This window comes from Camelus ferus, chromosome 18, assembly GCF_009834535.1.
Source record: "Camelus ferus isolate YT-003-E chromosome 18, BCGSAC_Cfer_1.0, whole genome shotgun sequence".
NCBI lineage: Eukaryota > Metazoa > Chordata > Mammalia > Artiodactyla > Camelidae > Camelus > Camelus ferus.
Window position 1 is genome coordinate 11,992,948 of NC_045713.1, and position 19,689 is coordinate 12,012,636.

The 19,689-nt window shown below is 45.6% G+C and overlaps 1 protein-coding gene across 7 annotated transcripts in view; it reads left to right on the plus strand.

Annotated features, from left to right (window-relative positions):
• Nucleotides 1-19,689, plus strand: part of CYTH3 (cytohesin 3) — an 81,372-nt gene that overhangs the window by 43,527 nt on the left and 18,156 nt on the right. For 6 of the 7 annotated variants that reach the window (XM_032460025.1, XM_032460023.1, XM_032460021.1 and 3 more), the window contains 3 exons: nt 13,743-13,825; nt 15,487-15,551; nt 15,990-16,056. In XM_032460025.1, the coding sequence (XP_032315916.1) occupies nt 13,743-13,825; nt 15,487-15,551; nt 15,990-16,056 (215 nt within the window). Of the gene's footprint in view, nt 1-11,322; nt 11,351-13,742; nt 13,826-15,486; nt 15,552-15,989; nt 16,057-19,689 lie in introns of those variants that run through there. The other variant, XM_032460024.1, reaches the window with a different exon arrangement.

Genomic DNA, 19,689 nt, shown 5'->3' on the forward strand with positions numbered 1-19,689 from the left:
GAGTGTGGTACCTTCGTGACAATTGAACCAATATTGATGCATTAGTATCATTATCTAAAGTCCATAGTCGACAGCAGGGTTCACTTTGTGCTGTACAGTTCTGTGGGTTTTGACAAATGCATAATGACGTGTTTCCACCATTACAGTATCACACAGAATAGATTCACTGCCTAAAAATCCCCTGTGCTCACCCCATCTTCCCCTCCCCTCATCCCCCTGAACCACTGGCAACCACTGAGCCTCGTACTGCCTCCATGAGCTTGCCTTTTCCAGGCCGCGTGGCTGGAAACACTCAGTGCGTGGCCCCTCAGACTGGCCTCTCTCCCTTGGTCACGTGCATTTCAGGCTCCTCCGTGTCTTTTCATGACTTGATCCTCGTTTCTCTTTAAGAATGAGTAATAGTTCATTGTTGTACCACAGTTTCTCTGTGCACCTACTGAAGGGCATCTTCGCTGCTTCCAGTTTGGGGCAATTATGAATAAAGCTGCTGTAAGCACTCGTGTGCAGGTTTCCATGTGGACAAATTCTCAGCTCAGTTGGGTGAATTGCTGGGAGTGTGGTTGCTGGGTCTCCTTGTGAGGCTGTATTTAGCTTTGTGAGGAACTGCCACGCTGTCTTCACACGATTTTTTATTCATGTGTATTTGTGGAGCTGTTCCCACTCCACCCTCTCCCCTCAACCACAACTTCTGCCTGTGAATAAAATCAGTTAAACAGGCTTGATATCAAAAGCTGTTTATTTTGTTCTTTCAGTTATCCAGGGTAGAAATAGAAATTCTTATTGTTCCTTATTAATTGTTCATGATTGAGGTTAAAAAAAAGTCTTGTGATCTTTAAATGCTTCTTGTTTTGATTTGTTTTAAGATACAGTTTTTTGAAATTTCAAGTAACATTCAAGAAGAGCATTAGATTGTGATTAGCTTTTGACATAGTAATTAGATAAAGATACTATCCTATTACAGGTGAGGTAACTGAGGCACAGGGAGGTTAGGTAAGTTGCTCAAGGTCACACAGCTAGTAAGTGGCAGAGACAAGCTTTGAGACAGGCATCCTGGCTGCAGGACTTAAACTCCTAAATACTACGTCATGTTGCTTCTGTACATAATCTATTGCGTTCATGATTTGAGTGAAGGGCTTATATGTGCAAAGCTATATTTTAGCAGTGGTTCTCAAATTTCAGTGTCAACCAGAATCATTTGGGAAGCTTGTTAAAATTCAGAGTCCTAGGCTTCTTACCCAGGGGTTCTGGTTTGATGGGCATAGGGCAGGGCCCAGGAAGCCTGTTTTAAACAAGTACCTTCAAGTGATGCTGATGGAGAAGGTGTGTAGACCAGGTTGTGTAAGAACAGCTCTAGATAACCAGCTGGAATCACCGATTCCGAAGAAACACATTGGATAAGGATTCCGGAGAGCTGGCTGAGTCTTTGGCTCTCCTGTGTAGCTTTGCTGGAAGGAGCGAGGGAATAAATTGTCCTTTATCACCGCCTTCTGTGAGATACACACCCCTGTGGAAGTCCGCCTGTCACTTGGTGGCGGTTAGCTACATCACCCAACAGGAAAAGCAACAGCTGTGGGTTGACAGGTTGGTCATCAGGAGGATGTTTGCACCCAGGTGCAAAGGCTGATTTGGGGAGGAGTGCAGCCCAATGTGAGTGTAAAGACGAAGCAGCTGTTTTGAAAACTTGCAACTACTGCTCTCTCTCTTAGTGTCTTGCTGACCTTATCTCTCTGCTGTGCAGTCATTCTTAACTGCCTCCTCCAGGGGCAGATGCACATGCCTGAGACAACGGCAGACTTTGGAAAATAACAGCAGTTCGTTTCAAAGATTTCATCTTCTAGGGCAGTTAGCAACGCTTTTTATCTGCTCGAAAACAATTTTGAATTAAGAAATGCTATTGTTATAAATGTTAATGTTATAAAATAGGCATTCTTTGTAGCTGTTATGTTACTGATTCTAAGATGTGCTTTTTTATTGAACTACAGTTGATTGACAATATTGTCTTTGTTTCGGGTGTACAGCAGAATGATTCATTTGTGTGTGTGTATATATCTGCATATTTCTCTTTCAGATCCTTTCCATATAGGTTATTACAAGATATTGAATATAGTTCTCTGTGCTGTACAGTAAATCTTTGCTTATCTGTTTTATAGATGGTAGTGTGTGCTAATCCCAGACTCCTAATTTATCCCTCCCGTTATTTTCCCCCTTGGTGACCATGAGTTTGTTTTCTGTCTGTGAGTCTGTTTCTGTTTTGTATATAGATTCGTTTGTATTATTTTTTTAGATTCCACATATAAGTAATATATGATATTTGTCTTTGATTTACTCCACTTAGCATGATAACCTCCAGGTCCATCCACGTTGCTGCAAATGGCAATATTTCAATCTTTTTATGGCTGAGTAGTATTCCATTGTATAAATATACCACATCTTCTTTATCCAGTCATCTGTCGATGGACATTTGAGTTGTTTCCACATCTTGGCTGTTATAAATAGTGCTGCTATGAACATTGGTATGAGTGTATCTTTTCAAATTAAGAGTTTTTGTCTTTTCTGGAAACATGCCCAGGAGTGGGATTGCTGGATCATATGGCAGCTCTATTAGTTTTTTAAGGCCCCTCCAGACTGTTCACCACAGTGGCTGCACCACTTGACGTTCCCACCGACAGTGCAGGAGGGCTCCCTTTTCTCCACACCCTCTCCAGCATTTGTTATTTGTAGACTTTCTGATGATGGCCATTCTGACTGGTGTGAGGGATATCTCATTGTAGTTTTGATTTGCACTTCTCGAATAATTAGCAACAATGAGCATCTTTTCATGTACCTGTTGGCCGTAAGATATACATTATAGCTTCTCTGAAATTAGAATGCATCTTTCAGTTTGGCACCTTAAAGTTAAATTTGTTAGTTATAGTGTTTTTTATTTCTTAACAGGACTTAAAATAATGGTGTACTTGATAACCGATGGATTTTTGGTTTTCTGAAATGTACGATTCTGTACAGGCAGACCTTGGGGATGATGTGGGTTCGGTTCCAGGCCATTGCAGTAAAGCACGTTGCGTGACATGCCTTAGTTTCCCAGTGCACGTAAAAGCTGTGTTTACACTGTACTTTCGTCTGTTTAATGTGCAACAGCATGGTGTCTAAAAACCCCATGTACGTACCTTAAGAATACTTCATTGCTTAGAAACACTATCTGACAATGCAGGGTTGCCACAAAGCTTCAGTGTGTTCACAGAATGTTATCTGCAAAACACAATGGAGTGAAGTGTACTGTGAATGAGGCCTGCTGTAGTTATTAGCTGCTCTAAAAGAAAAAAAGGGGGGAGGGTATAGCTCAGTGGTAGAGCTCCTGCTTAGCATGCACGAGGTCCTGGGTTCAATCCCCGGTACCTCCGTTTAGACGAACAAACAAATAAACCTAATTCCCTTCCCCTCAACAGCAGCAACAACAAAAATCCTCTTCTCCTGTGTCCCTTATGGTACCTCTGTGGCTTCCTGCCCCTTACTCGGTGTTCTGTATTTTGGAGGCAGAGGGTGTCAGGCAGAGGTGGTAGTGAGGCCGTCGGATCAGGTGTGTACCTCCGACCACACCGTCCTGAAGTCATCCTAGGTGGGCCAGCATCATTTCCATTCGTGTGTGCCGAGTTCTCAGAATGCTATTTTAGTGTCTTTTAAAGGAAATTCTTCCTTCTCTCTGTTGAGGACTATAGGGGATTACTTATCCAGAAGTAGACTTCTAGGGGCAGTGAACACGATGCCCAAAAGCTAAGTGCACACAGAACTCAGGCTGTCTTACACGTCTGTGCGCGCACACACTTGTGTAACTGCCACCCAGGTCAAGTGTAGAACCTTCGCAGCGTCCCGAAGGCGCTCCTGTCCGTACCTCTCCCACCAGAGTAACCACTCCCCTGATCTTTATTACCACAAGTTCGTTTTGTCTGCTCTGGACGTCTCCTGTGAATGGGATCATACCGGGAATGCCGACGGACCGGTCCCTGTGTGGACCTGTGTGTTCAGTTCTCTTGGGTGAACACGTGGGGAGGGGGACTTGCTGGATCACAGGCAGACTCAGGGTTGAGCCTTTTGAGGAACTGCCAGGCTGTTGGCCAGAGTGGCCGCACTTCATTGCATTTTTAACATGAATTTCTTTCCTGTGTTCTCTTCTTCAGGATTTTAAATGATTGTTATTCTTCTAACTTCCTTTAAGGTGAATGCTTACTTTCAACTGAATTCTTTTCTGAAATCAGTATTTGAAGTTGTGAATGTCTAAGTATTTTAGCTGGAGCACAAAAGTACTGATATGTAGTGTTTCTCCATCATTCTCTTCTCAGAATTTTCTCGTTTACATTGTATTTTCTTTGACCAAGCAGTTATTTAGAATTGTTTCTTAATTTCCAAACAGATGGAATTTTTAGTCACTGTTTTGTCATTGACTTCTAACTTAGTCTGTGGTTAGGGAATGTGGTCTTTGTGATACCATTGTTTCAAGAAGAGTTCCACGCCGGAACCACACAGCAGGCTGAGTGTTTGGGGCAGGAAGGGATAATGGAATAGACAGTTGGGGTGCCTGCCACAGCCCTGGAATGACTAGAGGAGGGGGCTCTGGCCTAGCCCCCAGCACTAAGTCACTAATGGAACTCCTCATAGGTGACCCCTGGAACCTTTGAGATCTATGTGTATCCCTGGCTGGGACGGGGTCCGCAAACCCGAATCAGGAGGCCCCTGGGCTGCAGCACCATCTAAGTTCCTAGGAGGCTGGAAACTGAGCACCAGCGTGCTGTTGCAGGAAGTCCTCTGCCCCTGCATCCTCACTGGCCAGGAAGCGTTCTTTAAGAAAGGATAGGACCGGGACCCCCACTTCACTTCCCTCTTTGAAATCATGTGTGGCGCAGCCCGTGGGTAGAGCCTAATTCGTCTTTAGAAGTCTGAATGCGCAGGAGTATGGGAATGTAATTTTGAGCTTTCCAACCTCAGCTTTACAGTCAGGCACCTACCGAGGGGGAGCAAAACCAGTTGGTCGTATCCACCACACCGGTCCTGTGAGCTTTGGTAAGACCTGGTTAATGGACAGACAGTACAGAGTCAGTTTGCACGAGTGCTCCCTGTGCCCTCAGCTGCTGGGGGCGGTGGTCTGACTGAATCTGTTTCCAATCAGTCGTAAGATGCATCATTGTGTTCCACTAAGTAAATAACTGCCAGTCAAACGAGACTTAATGGTTTCTTCTCGAAGTTTTTTTTAAATTTATATTGATTGAAAGAGTCCTTTAAATTTATTTAAACATTGATTTTAAAACAACTGTTACTAATTGTGCGTGCATATAGGAAGTAAAATGTCAGCAAAATAATTCGGTCACAGTATTCCTAAAACCCCTTCACCATCAGGGCCCCACTCTTTGGAATCGCTCTTCTACACAGAGCAGGTATTTGTTTTTGACAGAAACAACAGTGTTGTCCTGTGCCGCTCCGGGCGCGAGTGATGCACAGTGTTCCTTAAAAGAGTGCTCCTGGTCGGGGGGGGGGGGGTGCGGCGCACGCTCAGTGTGCACGAGGCCCTGGGGTCGAGCCCCGGTACCTCCAATATAAACATAATTAAATAAATAAACCTACCCCCCAGAAAAAAACCTTAAAAAAAAAAAAAAGCGTGCTCCTGTATTTTCTCAGTGGTTTTTAAGTTCTGCACGTCCTTATGCTGAGACTTACTGATCTTACCAGAAGGTGTCAATGAAAAGTTTGAAGCCGTAACGGGGCTCCTGTTTCTTCATCTGATGCTTCTTAAATTGTGTTTTTAACAGAAACATCAAGGAGTGATGCCCCTGGCAATAATAAGCACGTTCACAGATATGAAGGCAGTGGCCTACTTATGTCACATTAGATTTCAGAGATGTTAAAATGTGCATCTTAAAATTGATGAAGCATATTAGGCCCATTAGTTCAAGCTTGTTGATTGTATTAGTCAAATCTGTATGGCTTTCCCCCTTTTTTTGGCAGGGGAGTCTTTGGGAAAATTCCAGTTTTCCATGTACCCTTGTCAATTTTTGCTTTATATATTTTGAAGCTATTTTGTTCGGTGCATCTACATTCAGACTTGCTAATTGTGTGATTAATTGAATGGTGTCATTATCTCGTGACTTTACCTTTGGTGTGTTTCGCCCGTGTTATTGTAGTGGGACCAGCTTTTCTTTGCTAAGGATTTGTCTGATGTATCACTCTCTACCCTTTTAACTTCCATCATTATGTATTCTTATATTTTAGATATATCTTTCTTTGAAGGGGCATTTAGTTGGATTTTTTTTTTACATTGTCCATTTTTTTATGTCCAGGTTTTAAAACTTGGTCTTTTTTTTTTTTTTTTTCTGTAGATGTTCGTTGTTAATGTATCAGTTATTTATGACCATGTAACAAAGTATTCCCGAGTAACTGGCTTAAAACAGCCCTGTTTATTGTTGTGCACGTTCCTGGGAGTTGACTGGTGGTTCACAGACTGCTCTCATCTGGGTGCACACACACTGCTGCATCAGCTGGCGGGTCAGCCGGGGCCGAGTTCCTCCCAGGTGCTACCCACCCTCCCAGGTCTGGAGCCTCAGTGAAGGCAACTACAGCAGCTGGGAGGTCTGGGACACTCTCTACGAGTGGCTTCTTTCCATAATAGATTTCATTCTGAAGGTTGCTGACCTGGGCTTCTTCAGAGCACAGTGGTCTTGGTTTCCGGGTTCCCAGTGGTACAAGACCTCTGGCCGCCTGGGCCCAGGGTCCTGCGCGGTGTTGCTTCTGCTGCGCTCTCTTGATTGAAGGAGTTCCAAAGCCTTCCTGATCAGAGCAACTGCAGAGTGTCATGGGCTTGTTCCTCAGTCCACCACTGAAAATCAGTGTTTGCATTTTTTCTACTGTCATATTTTACATTTTGTATTTCTGATGGCTTTTCTTTAAAAAAAAGATTTCAGTTTTATTTAGATAAAATTGACATATCTAATAGTTTTTCTGTTTCTCTTTCTTGTCTTTTGGGGTTTTTTCCTTTTTTATTTTTAAGTTTCTGTTCACTATTTAACATTTTTTAACTTTTATTTTTAAAATTATGTTATTATTTTTTAATGGAAGTACTGGGGATTCAACCCAGGACCTCGTGCATGCTAAGCCTGTGCTTTGCTACTGAGCTATACCCTCCCCCTTGGGTTTTTTGGTCATTCCAGTTTTTCTTACTCGTTCTCCCTCAGTTTGAGCACTTTGAACTCCGTTTCCATTCCTTTCCTGCTAAACCTAGAAATTTTAAGATGTATTCTTGCCAGGTCTTTAGATGAAACCCAGAGGCTGTTGCCAGGGTCCCGCAGTCTTTCTTTATGTTCTTTGTATAATGGCACTACCTCAGTAGTAGCTGGGACCCATGCTGAACAGGTTTTTTTTGTTTTGTTTTGTTTCTAATTTTTTTTTTTAGTGTGGGGAGGTAATTAGTTACGTATTTATTTATACATACGGAGGTACTGGGGACTGAACCTAGGACCTCATGAATACAAGCACGCGCTCTACAATGAGCTGTACTCTCCCCCGCCGCCCCCATTGAACAGTTTAAATCACCGTTCTTGTAGTGGTGCAGATAGGTGTTACCTATTTGGGTTAAACTGCATTCCTGTATGGAGTTCCCATGTAGTGAATTAATGGAACCAGAGGCCAAGCCCGTGCTTTGCCAGAATTCTTAGTGTCCTGTGGCATTGACCAAAACTCTGAAAAATACTGTTATCATAACAAAAAAACTTAGTATTGGTTAGTAATCAAGGTACAATTAAGGGTGACATCAATTTCCATTAGGACTAGATACCAAAAATACGTAGTTGAGAGTCATCTGCATGCCATTGTTTGAACTCTGTTTTATCACCTGTTAACACATTTGTTGAATTACCACATTTGACATTAAGTGACTAAAACAAAGTGAGGGGTTCTGGCCGCAGTCCGTGGCTGTGGAACATGATCTTCCCCCAGGAGGACTTCTGGTTAACTTTGTGGAGGATCACGTGTGTATGTACGTGCATAAAGTTTGTAAGGGAGTCGTTAGATAGTTATAGCAATAAACCAAATAGCAGCTTTTTGGTAGATTGGAATCTGTTAAGTAAATAGATTAACATAATTTGAAAATTAGAAAATGCTTTGAGATGCCATTTGCTTATGCTTTGACGTCAATATGTATGATAATCTCCCATTTTCCATCGATTCCAGTTTGCAGAACCTTTTACATTTTGACTTGGCTGAGATGGAGGATACGTCTAATACTTGATGGGATCTTTAATTAAACATGAAGTAATGATTCTGAATTTCTTATTAATATATTATTATTGCATGCTTTATCTTAGTGGTTTATTTTAGCTTTTAAATAGTAGGGGGTTTTTTGTTTGTTTGTTTTAAGAAATTAAATACCTTTAACTTACCAGAGTCTGCCATCAAGTAATACTATGCCACTTCACATCCAGGATAGGAACCTTCTAAGAGTCATACTTTGATTTCTCCCCTCCCAGCCTTTCTGCTGTTTTAACTTCTACATATATTATCAACCTAACACACTTTTTGTTATTTTTGCTTTCAACAGTAGCAGTAAATCTTTTAAAGAGACTGACATCTCGCAGGGAAAATGTTTACTCACATAGTTAGCATTTACAGTGCTTTTCCTTCTTTTGTGTCGATACAGACTTTCACCTGGTGTCTCCCCACCTTCTGTCTCCCAATCCTGCTGGAAGGACTTTCCATATTTCTTATAGTGCAGATCAACTAGTGATGAATTCTTTCAAATTTTAGGTCTGAAAATGTCTTTGTTTCACCTTTATGTTTGAAAGATACTTTGCAGTGTACAGCTGTGTCCATTTTAGTCCTTTCAGGCAGGGGGTAAGTCTGGTCCCTGCTACTCCATCTTCGCTGCAAACAGAAGTTCCCACTTAAGTGCTTATGTTAAATTCATACAAATCCTGACCCCCAAACACAGACCTCACACCCACGAGCCTCCATAATTTTGCCCGTCTTCACTTGTGGGAAACCGGGGCCTTCTCAAGAAAGGCAGGGACCTGGGCTGAGTCTCTTGAATTTGCTCCTGATCTTAACCTAAAACCTCACAAAAACTTTTGTACTAAAATGGGGAATTTCTTGCAGCCTTTCCACATTGCTTTTCCCTCGTGAAAACATTTACATTTGTGGAAACCACAGCTGCTGCGCTGTGGCCAACGGAGATGAGCTGGAAGTGATGATGTTAGAAGTGACCTCATGTGCTCAGCACCCCACCCCCCACCCCCACCCCAGGTCGCTGTGCAGACGAGGAGCTGGGCCCAGGCAATGAGGCTCCAGCAGGGCCTTTCCCCTGCGGAATCAGGGTTCCATTCAGAAGCTCACGATAGGAGCGTTCAATGCCAGTGGTTTCACTGAACTTCACCAGCAGTTTCCAGTTAATTTGCTTTTTTATAAGATTTTATTGAGGTTGGAAGGAAATTTTTCATCGTATGCCCTTTTATGTGTTCAGAGTGTGCGTGTAGCTGTATCCATGTATAACTTTTTCAATTAAAAAAAATAAACCACTAGATTTCTTAAGGAGAAATAAGTCAGCTGTAGACTTTTGTTTCACATTACCTAACAATGTCAGAGTGACAAAATGTAAGTGATAAGTGAAAGAAACCTCATTTTTGCCTTTGTTGGGAGAAGACTGGTGAGTTGTTGTGGAAAAGGTCTTGATAATTAAGAACACCTCTGAACATCGCATATCTTCCCATTTTTAGTATGACACTTGCATGTGTGAAGTCTCTGTGGGAGTAGATTTTGTGACTGCAAAGTTATTTTGAATGCAGAGAGATATTGATAGAATTTCACTGAATACCTGGTGGAACAGCTAAATGTTGGTCTTCACCATATATTCTGGGTGTGGAAAGAAGTAATTGGACAGTGAAATATGTAAAGGACAAGTGGGCAGAGATTGGTCCCAAGAATTTGATTATGTACTTTTATTCATTTTATTTACTTATGGTTTTTAAATGTGCCGGGGAGCACTGCATTTTTCCCCATGAATGCTTCAGGTAAATACCCCTAAAAGGTGCTATTGGCTACTTATACTTTAAACTTTATTTTTTAACTTATGAAAAATTCCAAACCCTTAGAGTATAAAACAGACGATGAATACCCGTGTAGCCCTCGCATAGGTTTAACGGTTGTTGCCATGTTGCCTGATCTTTTTCTCTCCTGAACTGCTTCAGTGTAAGTACAGATACGATAACGCTGCAGCTCCGAGCTTCCCCGGTGTCGTAAGGACCTGCTTTCTGCCAGGGCGCAGTGTCATCATCCCACTTCACAGAGTTCTTCGTTCTTTTAGACGTGCAAATTATGTTTGGAATTACTGGTGACGTAAATGGTTAGTCCTTTACTTACCTCTTGAGGGCCTTAAAGGGAGAGGAAAAGGTAGATATTACTGAGAAAATCAAGGGAATCCATTAAAGATCATGGTTAAAAGCTTCAGGATCTTGAGCTGAACCATCCTGGTGTTTAGATTTGCTTAAAATACACCTTCACTCTGTTGTCAGCCAACCCTGCTCACACTTGGGGTTAGAGGGAAAAACTAGGTGAGATTTCTTAATCCGAAGAGTCTGTTGATGATGGAACCAGAGCCCTGCCCTCTCAGACCCTTGTTTTCACGTGTCTGCGTAGGAGAACGCGCAGAACAACATTTCGTCGTTTTGAGGCCCCTCTCGGGAGCCCAGTCTGCACCGTGGGCTAGACTTGATTTGGCGCTTCAAGTTCATTTACTTTGTTGTAGCAGGATGGTGTCAGCCACCTGGTTACTTTTAGATTTCTGTCTTTATTGGAACAAGATGCTTGCTTGCTGGTAAGAGTAATTGCTTGGAAGGTTCAAGAACTGCACGCTTGCTTCTTTGCTTTGCTTCATCCCTCGGTGGCATCTGACGTTGTTGGTTTTCTCCCTCTTGAAAGTCTTCGTTCTCTTGGTTTTGGAGCTGTCCTTCTCTGCTGGTTCTCACATCTTCTCTTGATCTGGGCCTCTTTGTGTGCCTTCTTCTGAAATGTTAAGTGTGGAGGCTAGTCATTGCAGCCCTGCTGGTGGAACACACTCATCACACTAACCCCAGGCCAGTGCCAGGTTGGACTGGGAGAATTGAGGAGAGACTTGACAGGGACTCCTGGGAACGAAGCCCTCTCATGTTCAGCCTACTGTTCCCCCCTTCCCCATACGCGCACTGTTCCCCTTCCTCCTCCCCCTCCCCCAACTTTGCCCCCCTTCCTCCGCTCCCACCATGCATGAATAAGAAGCGTGGAAGCCACCAGCAGCAGCTTTAGGATGAAGCTGACACTTCAGACCACAGAATGGGAAGACCAGGTCCGTGATGACCGTCTTTGAGCTACTGACCAGCTCAGCAGCATACCGGGGGACTTTGTGGATCTCTTTGTGTTTATCCTGCTTAGAGTTTATCCTGCTTGGAGTTTGAGCACCTTGAATGTGTATATTCATGTCTTTTATCAAATTTGGAACATTTTAACCATTACTTCTTCAAATATTCTTTCTCTCTCTCCTGGGAAAATCATTAGACCTCTCTTGGTCTCAGTTTCCTCAGTGATAAGATGAGGACAGTAATGGCTGCTCTCAAAGTTTTGGAGACGGGGGCGTGATATAATTTGATGAAGCATGTATCCCAGTGTAGTTGCTCACTAAATGATAGCTCCTTTGGAGGGGGAGGGTGTATAGCTCAGTGGTAGAGTGTGTGCGTAGCTTGCATGAGGTCTTGAGTTCAATCCCCAGTACCTCCATTAAAAAAAAATTATATATATATATATATGTAAATAAACCTAATTGCCTCACCCTCCAAAAAAACATTATAGTTCCTTCCTCACTAGTTGCTTGGCAAAGATCACTTAAGAAAATTGCTGATGTGAGATTTACTGAAGCTTAGACCTGATGCAGGAAGCAGGAAGTTGGAAATCTTGTGTAAATTGTATGTAGTGTCTGGTTCTTTGTAAAGCACATCTCATTTTTCCCCATTTGCAGCAAAAGTTAAGAATGATCTGAAGAAAATTAGTATCTTCTTTAAAATTTCTCCTTTACTTTGCCTTTACTCTTCTACTTTATGTGTGAGCTCTATGTCCTTAATTCATGTCTTCATGAAAATTTTTTTTAACTGATCAGGGCTTTGACACAGTGCTCACAGTGCTCATGAGAACATTAAATTTTCCTTTTTTGTTTGATATGATCATTGCCATCAAGAAGTTATTTTCCCTGATAACTTACCAGTGTCAGGTGACCACTGAAAATATGAAACCTCTTTGCCTCATTAAGCCAATGTTTTTCCTTGTTCTCACTTGACTTTTGGTTTTAGTTATTAAATAGCAGTGTGTTTTGGGGGTGGAAATACACTAGATGCAGTAAAATATTGAGAAATATCTTTCTCTGCCTCATCGAAATTCCCAGACCTGTAAATCCCCAGAGTTGTTCTAACTAATTTGTGGAAGTGCTTTTGAAACTCAAGGATCGAGAGTTCTGCTTGATTTTTTAAAAAATGTTTTTATGAAATATTTAAGGATTTTAAGATTGTGTCAGATAAAAGTAATAATGGTATTTGTTAGGAGAAGAGCATTAACACTGCTTTTGAACTGTCCTTTGCTTCCCTCCTCATCCCATTCTCTTCCTTCTGTCATTAAAGATAAACATTATTTTGAATCCTGTATTTATCATTTGAACCTTTTTCTTTATTTTACCACAGGAAATCCTTTCCTACTCTGAAATTATGAACACATTCTCTATTTTCCTCTGAAAAATTGTGTATTGTTGCCTTTTGAATTTAAGCCTTTATTTCGCTTGCAATTCATTTTTTTTACACATAGGGAACTGAGACGGCAGGGTGCACGTGGAAGGGCCCACCCTGTCTCCGTGGGCTGCAGTGTCAGTTCTGTGCTGTCTTCTGGCTCGTTGGTCAGTTTGTCTGCCCCTCACCGTGATCACAGTATCTTTCTTTGTAGAAGCTCAACACATTCTCTTGCTATTTACCCAGATTCTTAATCTTTTGTTCCTTTAAACAAATTAATAAATACAAATTAAACACACGATAGGAGATAATTAAAATCAAAAGCTGTTTCTTTGAAAAAAAGCTTCATGAGATAAGCCAAGTCCAGCACTAAGAAGAGAGAGAGGAAATAAATGTAGGAGGAGTGGAAGATACTGCAGAAGTTAAAACAACTCCATCAACTGAAAAAAAATTAAGCAAATAGCCGTGTACCAAGCTGACCTCTGCCCACTGCATCGACACTCCCTCATTTCCTCCTGGAATGTGTTTCTCCCACCCCCGCCATCGAGGATTTGGTGTCGGTCCTTCCTGGGGACTTACTTCTGCCCCGCCGTCCACGTTTCACCCCGCCGTGGACGGCGGCATGTGCAGTGCGCGTTTCAGCCTCCCTTTGTCTTCTCTGTTTTATTCATGAGGCTCATCTGTGTTGAAAGATTGAGTTTAGCCATTTTTTCATTGTTGTGTGGGCTTCTGTTTTATAAATATAGCTTATTCATTTTCTTGTTAGTGGAAATTTATATTGTTTTCCTACCAAAACAGTGCTGCCAGGACTGTCTTACACGTGGTCTGTAAGCTGGGGTCCCTTGGGGAAATCCCTGTGCGCAGAATCGCCAGCTTGAATGTGTGCCCATCTTCAACCTTCCTAGATGTTGCCAGATTGTTCTTTGGAGTAGCTGTTAAGTTGTTTAATTTGATTTTTTTTTTTTCTTTCAGTGCCTGAAGACCTCTCATTAGAAGAGAGAGAAGAACTTTTAGACATTCGTCGAAGAAAAAAGGAACTTATTGATGACATCGAGGTAAGAAAATGTCTTGTAGTTTTTGCTTTTAGGTAAAATTGTAAATCAAGTAGCATCGTGAACATGTAGAAGAACGGGTATCTAGTGCGTGTAGATCACAGCCACGCAGAGAGCGTGGGAGACACTGAGGCGGCAGAGCAGAGGTCGTGCTCGCCACGCAGCGCAGACTCTGTGCTGGAAGCTAAGACACCTCGGGACTGGGGTCAGCGGTAAGTGCCACTGACTCCAGAGTGACAAAGGGCAGCTTCACACAGCGGCAGCAGCAACCTGCAAACGTGCTGCTCCGGGAAATTGTATGACAAGACCCTGTTGCGTTGACCGGTGTCCCTGGCGCCTAGAACGCGGCCCAGCACATTGTTGGCATTGTCAGGGATCTTTTGAATAAATAGATAAATGTATATTGAGTTGGAGCTGTGCACCCAGCGCCTACTGACTGGTAGGAACAGAATGACGAATTAAACACCGACAGCTAACCATTGTCCTTTCCACACTTCTGTGCCCAGAGACAGGGTGGAGGGGGTCCCACGGGAGAAGCAGGGGAGTGAAGCCAGTCTCAGAACTGGCGTGTCTGTGACTGTTGCAGAAATTGTTCAGAAGGCCGGGCCGCATGGCTCTGGGGGCGCGTAACCTTGGGAATGCAGGTGGACGTGTGGCTGCTCTTTGAGACGCCTCCTAACTGTTGTCAGAGCCAAAGTAACTGCGGCCTCCCCGGCACCCGCTGCAGAGCTGAGCCGCATCCAGACAATAGGTCCTTTCTAGGGGCTCAGTTTGAGTCTGAAGTTTCTTGGCACATAAGATAATAGGGTCCTGAGTGAAAACGTCTTTGTGTTTGAAAGATAATTTGTAAAACTTTTTCTTCTAAGATTACTCATCATTCTTGGAAAAATCAAATAACCCAGAATAGGTGCTTTGATCGAAGAATAAGAATTTATTTTAAGGTTGAGGTTCCTGGTTGGGCATTAGTAATAATGGAGCCATATGTAGCTGTGACGGCCTCACTCCTGAGCTGAGGACACTGAGGCCCAGGGAGGTAAAAGCTGCCTCAGCCCGCAGATGGTGGGGCCACAGGAAGGGATGGCGAGTCTGTACCTCCTGGTGTCCTTGGCCTGGGGACCACAGGCAGGTTTGTGGTCACCTCCTGAGCTCTGTCCGTGGTGCCTCATCTCTTGCAAAAAGCGGCAGAAGTCGTCCTGAGACAGTGGTTGCGGGCCCGACACTGACCTCCCGGGTCTGCCTAAGAACCGACAGGCCCACCACGGCGAAGGCGGATGGGCACGTGCGGGTGGTGTTTACGGGACTCGTTGCCTTCCTTTTGCTGTTTTTATCTTTGTACGTCTGTGATAGTCTCCCCAGGGTCCCTTCTTGATTTAACACACAGACCCTCTAGAATCTGCCTGGTGGACCCTCTGCTCTCCTCTTGGGAGGGACGAACAGGAATTGTGCTCCCCCTGCGTCGGGGTGGCCTGAGAAGCAGACTCTGGGTCATGACAAGTACTGGTCTCGCCGCTCCTGTGGTGCTGAGGCCTGAGGGCAGCTTGCGCTCGCAGTGGGGGGTGGGGGTGGGGGTGGGGGTGGGGGTAAAGCGTCTCTGAGTCTGGAGCAGGGAGGTAGAGACCCCCATTCTCACTCCTACAATTCCTTCGTTCTTTCTTTCCTGACAGAGGCTGAAATATGAGATCGCAGAAGTGATGACGGAGATTGACAATCTGACGTCCGTGGAGGAGAGGTGAGCGCTTAGGCTCCGCCTTCAAGTTCACCTCTCGGGACCTTGTGCTCAAGGGGCAGCAGCAGTGGGGGAGGTGGGGGCCCCTCACTCCTGCTCCCCATTCCGCCCCAGGGGCTCCCCTCTCCCTGCTATATGCAGTTCGTTGTCTGGCCTTGCAGTTCAGGGGGCAGCACAGGGACCTCAGAATCCACCTGCACAGACAGTGGTGCCCTTTCCCTGTAACCAGGAGCTGGGCTTTTTCTGAAGAAGTTACCAAATGTCGGAAAGAGCCATGGTGGCCTCTTCAGTGCTGCTTCCCCTCCCCTAGGAGGGTGGCGGGCCCTCGGGGGCCGTGCTCCGTCTTTCCTGAGTTGTCAGGAGGGGACAGGCCCTGCGGGCTCCCTGTACTTTGCACAAACCAAGTCCTGTGACAGTGTCTTAATTCTTTTGAATGCCTAGCAAGACGACTCAGAGGAACAAGCAGATAGCCATGGGAAGGAAAAAGTTCAACATGGACCCCAAAAAGGTAACAGAACATCTTGGGTTCCCTGGCCTGCGGGAGACTGATCGATCCATGGGTCCATTTAACGGGTACTCTCCCTTTTGGACAGGGGTGGGCATATCACCTCATAAAGGCACTGGGTTAAGGTTAAATTTTTACCACAAAGTGGGCAGCTCACAACTGGGGGCAGCAGAAGTCCCTGGACCGGAAGGCCTTTGGGAAGGTCCGAGCTGGGGCTGGCGGCCTGGGAGCCACCAGAGGCTCATTCAGGCCCATCGCTGGCGCCAGGCCGAGTGCTCTGCTGTCCCTCGGAGCCCAGACCCGGGAGTCGCGGGGCCTTCGGGGCAGAGGTGGTAGGTTTTTGGTCTGGGTGGGCTACAGGGCTCAAGGTGGGGCTGCCTTCCTTGCATTTACCTTAAAAAGAAGATGTCTGTCTGAAAGGCCGAGCAACTCCAGATTTAAGCCAATGCCTTGGTTGTTCCTCAAGCTGGGTTTTCTAGGAAAACGCCCCCAGAAGTGACCCTGCAACGTGTGGCTGCTTGCTTTTGAGACTGAGCTGAAGGCCTCAGCAGGGGCTGTGAAGCTTTGTGGGACACACGGCTCAGTTGTAACATGGTTGTGGTTTTGAGAAGCGTGGGCTCGAGTCAGCCACGAAGGTTCAAGGTCCAGGAGAGAAGAGACATGTCCACGGAGGGGCCGCCTCAGGCCCTCCTCGCTGGTGACCTGACTGCAGGGCTGTGTGCCTTGAATCCTCACTGGTCTTTAATTGGTATTCACTTCTTACGTCTTCCTTGTTTTTTCTGGCACTGAGCCTCTGCGCTAATTAGTTAATTATTTGTTCACTCAGTAAATGTTTGCTGATTGCAGGAATTACACTGTGCGAGGTCCCAGATCTGTACACTGACATCTGTAGGTGCAGGCACAGTTGCAAGTGTATTTTAAAGAAATACACACCATGGCTCCCTATTCACAGTTCGCAGGCTTGGGTTTTGTTGAGGTTCAGCGTGTCTGCAGCAGCAGGAGGGTGTTTGTTGAACTGGGGTACTCTGGCCGCTGTGAACATTTCCCTGTTGCTTCCTGATTCTCTGCTTATGGGGTATAAATCAGTTCCATAACTGTCAGCGAGAACGGTTTTGTGAATTTGGTAATGGTTTGGTATTTGAGATTAGTAACCATTTTTTTTTCCTTTAGAAGTTGAGTTTACAGCGTTGAATTATCAGCAGATTTAGTAAGCACTGGAGGCATCTCGAGAGAGACGATTTAATAAGCAGATGCTTTAAAACAAGGCCTTTTCGTTTTTAAGGTGCAGCACACCGTTAAGTGCAGGGATGGATTCGGATCTTGCTCTCGAAGCAGACGGACGCTTCGAGTGGCGCTGCCTGCAGCCCTCTTGGTGCGGTTCGCGCCTGCCTCCTGAGTTACACGCACCATGGGGCAGATTTACAATAATAAGGGCTGGCGTTTATCAGGAACTGTGCTGGGGAAGCACTTGGATGAACATACTTTGGTCCCTGCAGCAGTCTCATGAGGTGGGTTCTAAGTCCCGTGTCACAGCTGGGGACAGTGAGGCACAGAACAGAGAGCTCACCCGGTGCCCTGAGCGGGAAGCCGGCTCTGGGACTCCTGCCGTCTGGAGGACTGCGGTGCTCACTGGTTGGTGTGCAGGTGGCCCCGGCCCCGGCCTGGGTGTCCTGGGCCCCACCTGGCCCTGAGGTGTCTGCTGGCCTGTCCCAGGACGCAGGTGTCCATCTGCTGCACCTGGGCTGCGGCCAGTTGCTCTGCAGGCTTCCTTTTGTGTTAATCTTCACCTAAAAGGTTCTTCAAAATATTAATTATCAGTTCTGCCTGACAACTTACTTGTAATTATGTTGCTTGAGAAAGGCAAATGGCACATCCAGTCTGTGTGTTTGCTTTTGCTGAGAAAAATGGTCAGAATTCTCTGGCTTTTGTGGACTTGGTGATAGATTTGTTATATTCAGCCCAGGCCGCCAGAACAAAATACCATAGTCTGGGTGGCTTTAAACAGCAGAGATTAATTTTTCTCATGGCTCTGGAGGCTGGACATCCTCAGTCACAAGGAGGCTCTGATGAGGACCGTCATCTTGACATGCAGGTGGTGTCCCCTCGCCATGGCCTCATGTGGTGGGGTGGGTGAGCTCCCTGGCGTCTCTTCTCACAAGGACACTGAGCCCGTCAGACCGGAGCTCTGCCCAGATGACCTCACCACCCCCCGGCCCCGCCTCCTAAACCATCACCCTGGGGGCTGGGGCTCCCACGTGTGCGTTTAGGGGACACACGCATTGGGTCCATTACAGCACCGGATGGCCTCACGCGCCTCAAACACGGTTCAAAAGTGTGTCCCCACCACCCAAAAATTGTGTCTCCCCCACACCCCATGCCCCTTAAACCATGCGACATTGTGAAACACGAGGCTGCTGTCAGAGTGAGTTCTCTCAGGCTCGTAGGAAAACTGTCAGGTCGCAGAGCTGTAAGGTGTTGATCCAAGAGCCTTGGTTTGTTGGGGACCCGGAAGTAGCACTTGGGTTTGTAAAAGTAATCAAGAGCTCCTTGATTAGATTAGGGAAACTGAAAACACTCAGCGGCCTCTCCTTTCATTCCCAGTTTCCTAGAAATGCCTTTAAAAATACGTAAATCTGCAACAAGCAGTTCACTCGGTGGCTTAGAAATTGAGGGCTCTCTGAAAGACAGAGGATGATCAGTGAATGACGACGCAGAGCACGAGTGAGAAAGAAACTGCTGCAGGAATGGGCAGCCTCAGGGGTTCCGCCCGCTCAGAGGCAGGTGTGGGCGTCGGTCGGTGGTGGGGGACCTCCAGACCGCTCGCCCTCTGCTGAGCCTGCGCGGAGCAGTGGCGTGTGTGTCCCCAGGTGGGGGAAGCGCGAGGCGGCACTCAGCCTGCGGAAGCAGTCCGCATCTTCCGGGGCTGCCACTGCTAGGAAGGAGGTGCAGAGACCAGCTGCTGAGCCCCGCCTGGCTGTGTTACCTGCACTTCTGCCAAACCCCCGGAGGGAAAACCAGGACCCACCCGGGAACCCACAAAGGAGGAGGAAGCTGACGCCGTGAAAGACACGGAACTCAGCAGGCCAGGCTGAGCCAGCCCGCAGGAAGCAGACCTAACAAATGGTGGAAGGAGAATTCGTGGTAGGACGTTTATGCGCATGTGTTTGCATTTCACGTAGATCTCATCAAAATAGGAGAGGACGTTGCTTACCCATGGTACAGCAGCAAGGAGGTGTGAGAAATCCCCTTGGAATGAGACCAGCGTCCTGTAACAATGCAGGGCTGGGCTGGAAGCCCATGAAGACCTGGCTGAAGGCACCGCAGTTTCGTACGGAACTGCAGGAGGACATGGATGACCGGGCCAGCAGCTCAGATCTCACCAAATGAAGGTCCCAGAGGGAGAGAAAAGAGAACAGAGTGGAGGAAATAGCCAAGAAGCACTGGAATACTTCAGAACTTTTAGAAGACCTGTATGCATCTGGTAAAATGCCAGGAAGCTTGAGGTAAAGAGAAATTCGTGAAGCTTCCGGAAAGGAAAGACCACGTCCTCTCAGAAGAAATGGAAACTGCAGCAAGTCTGTCACCAGCAAGTCTGAATGAGAGACGGTAGGGAAACAGTGTTTTTCAAAGGAAAAG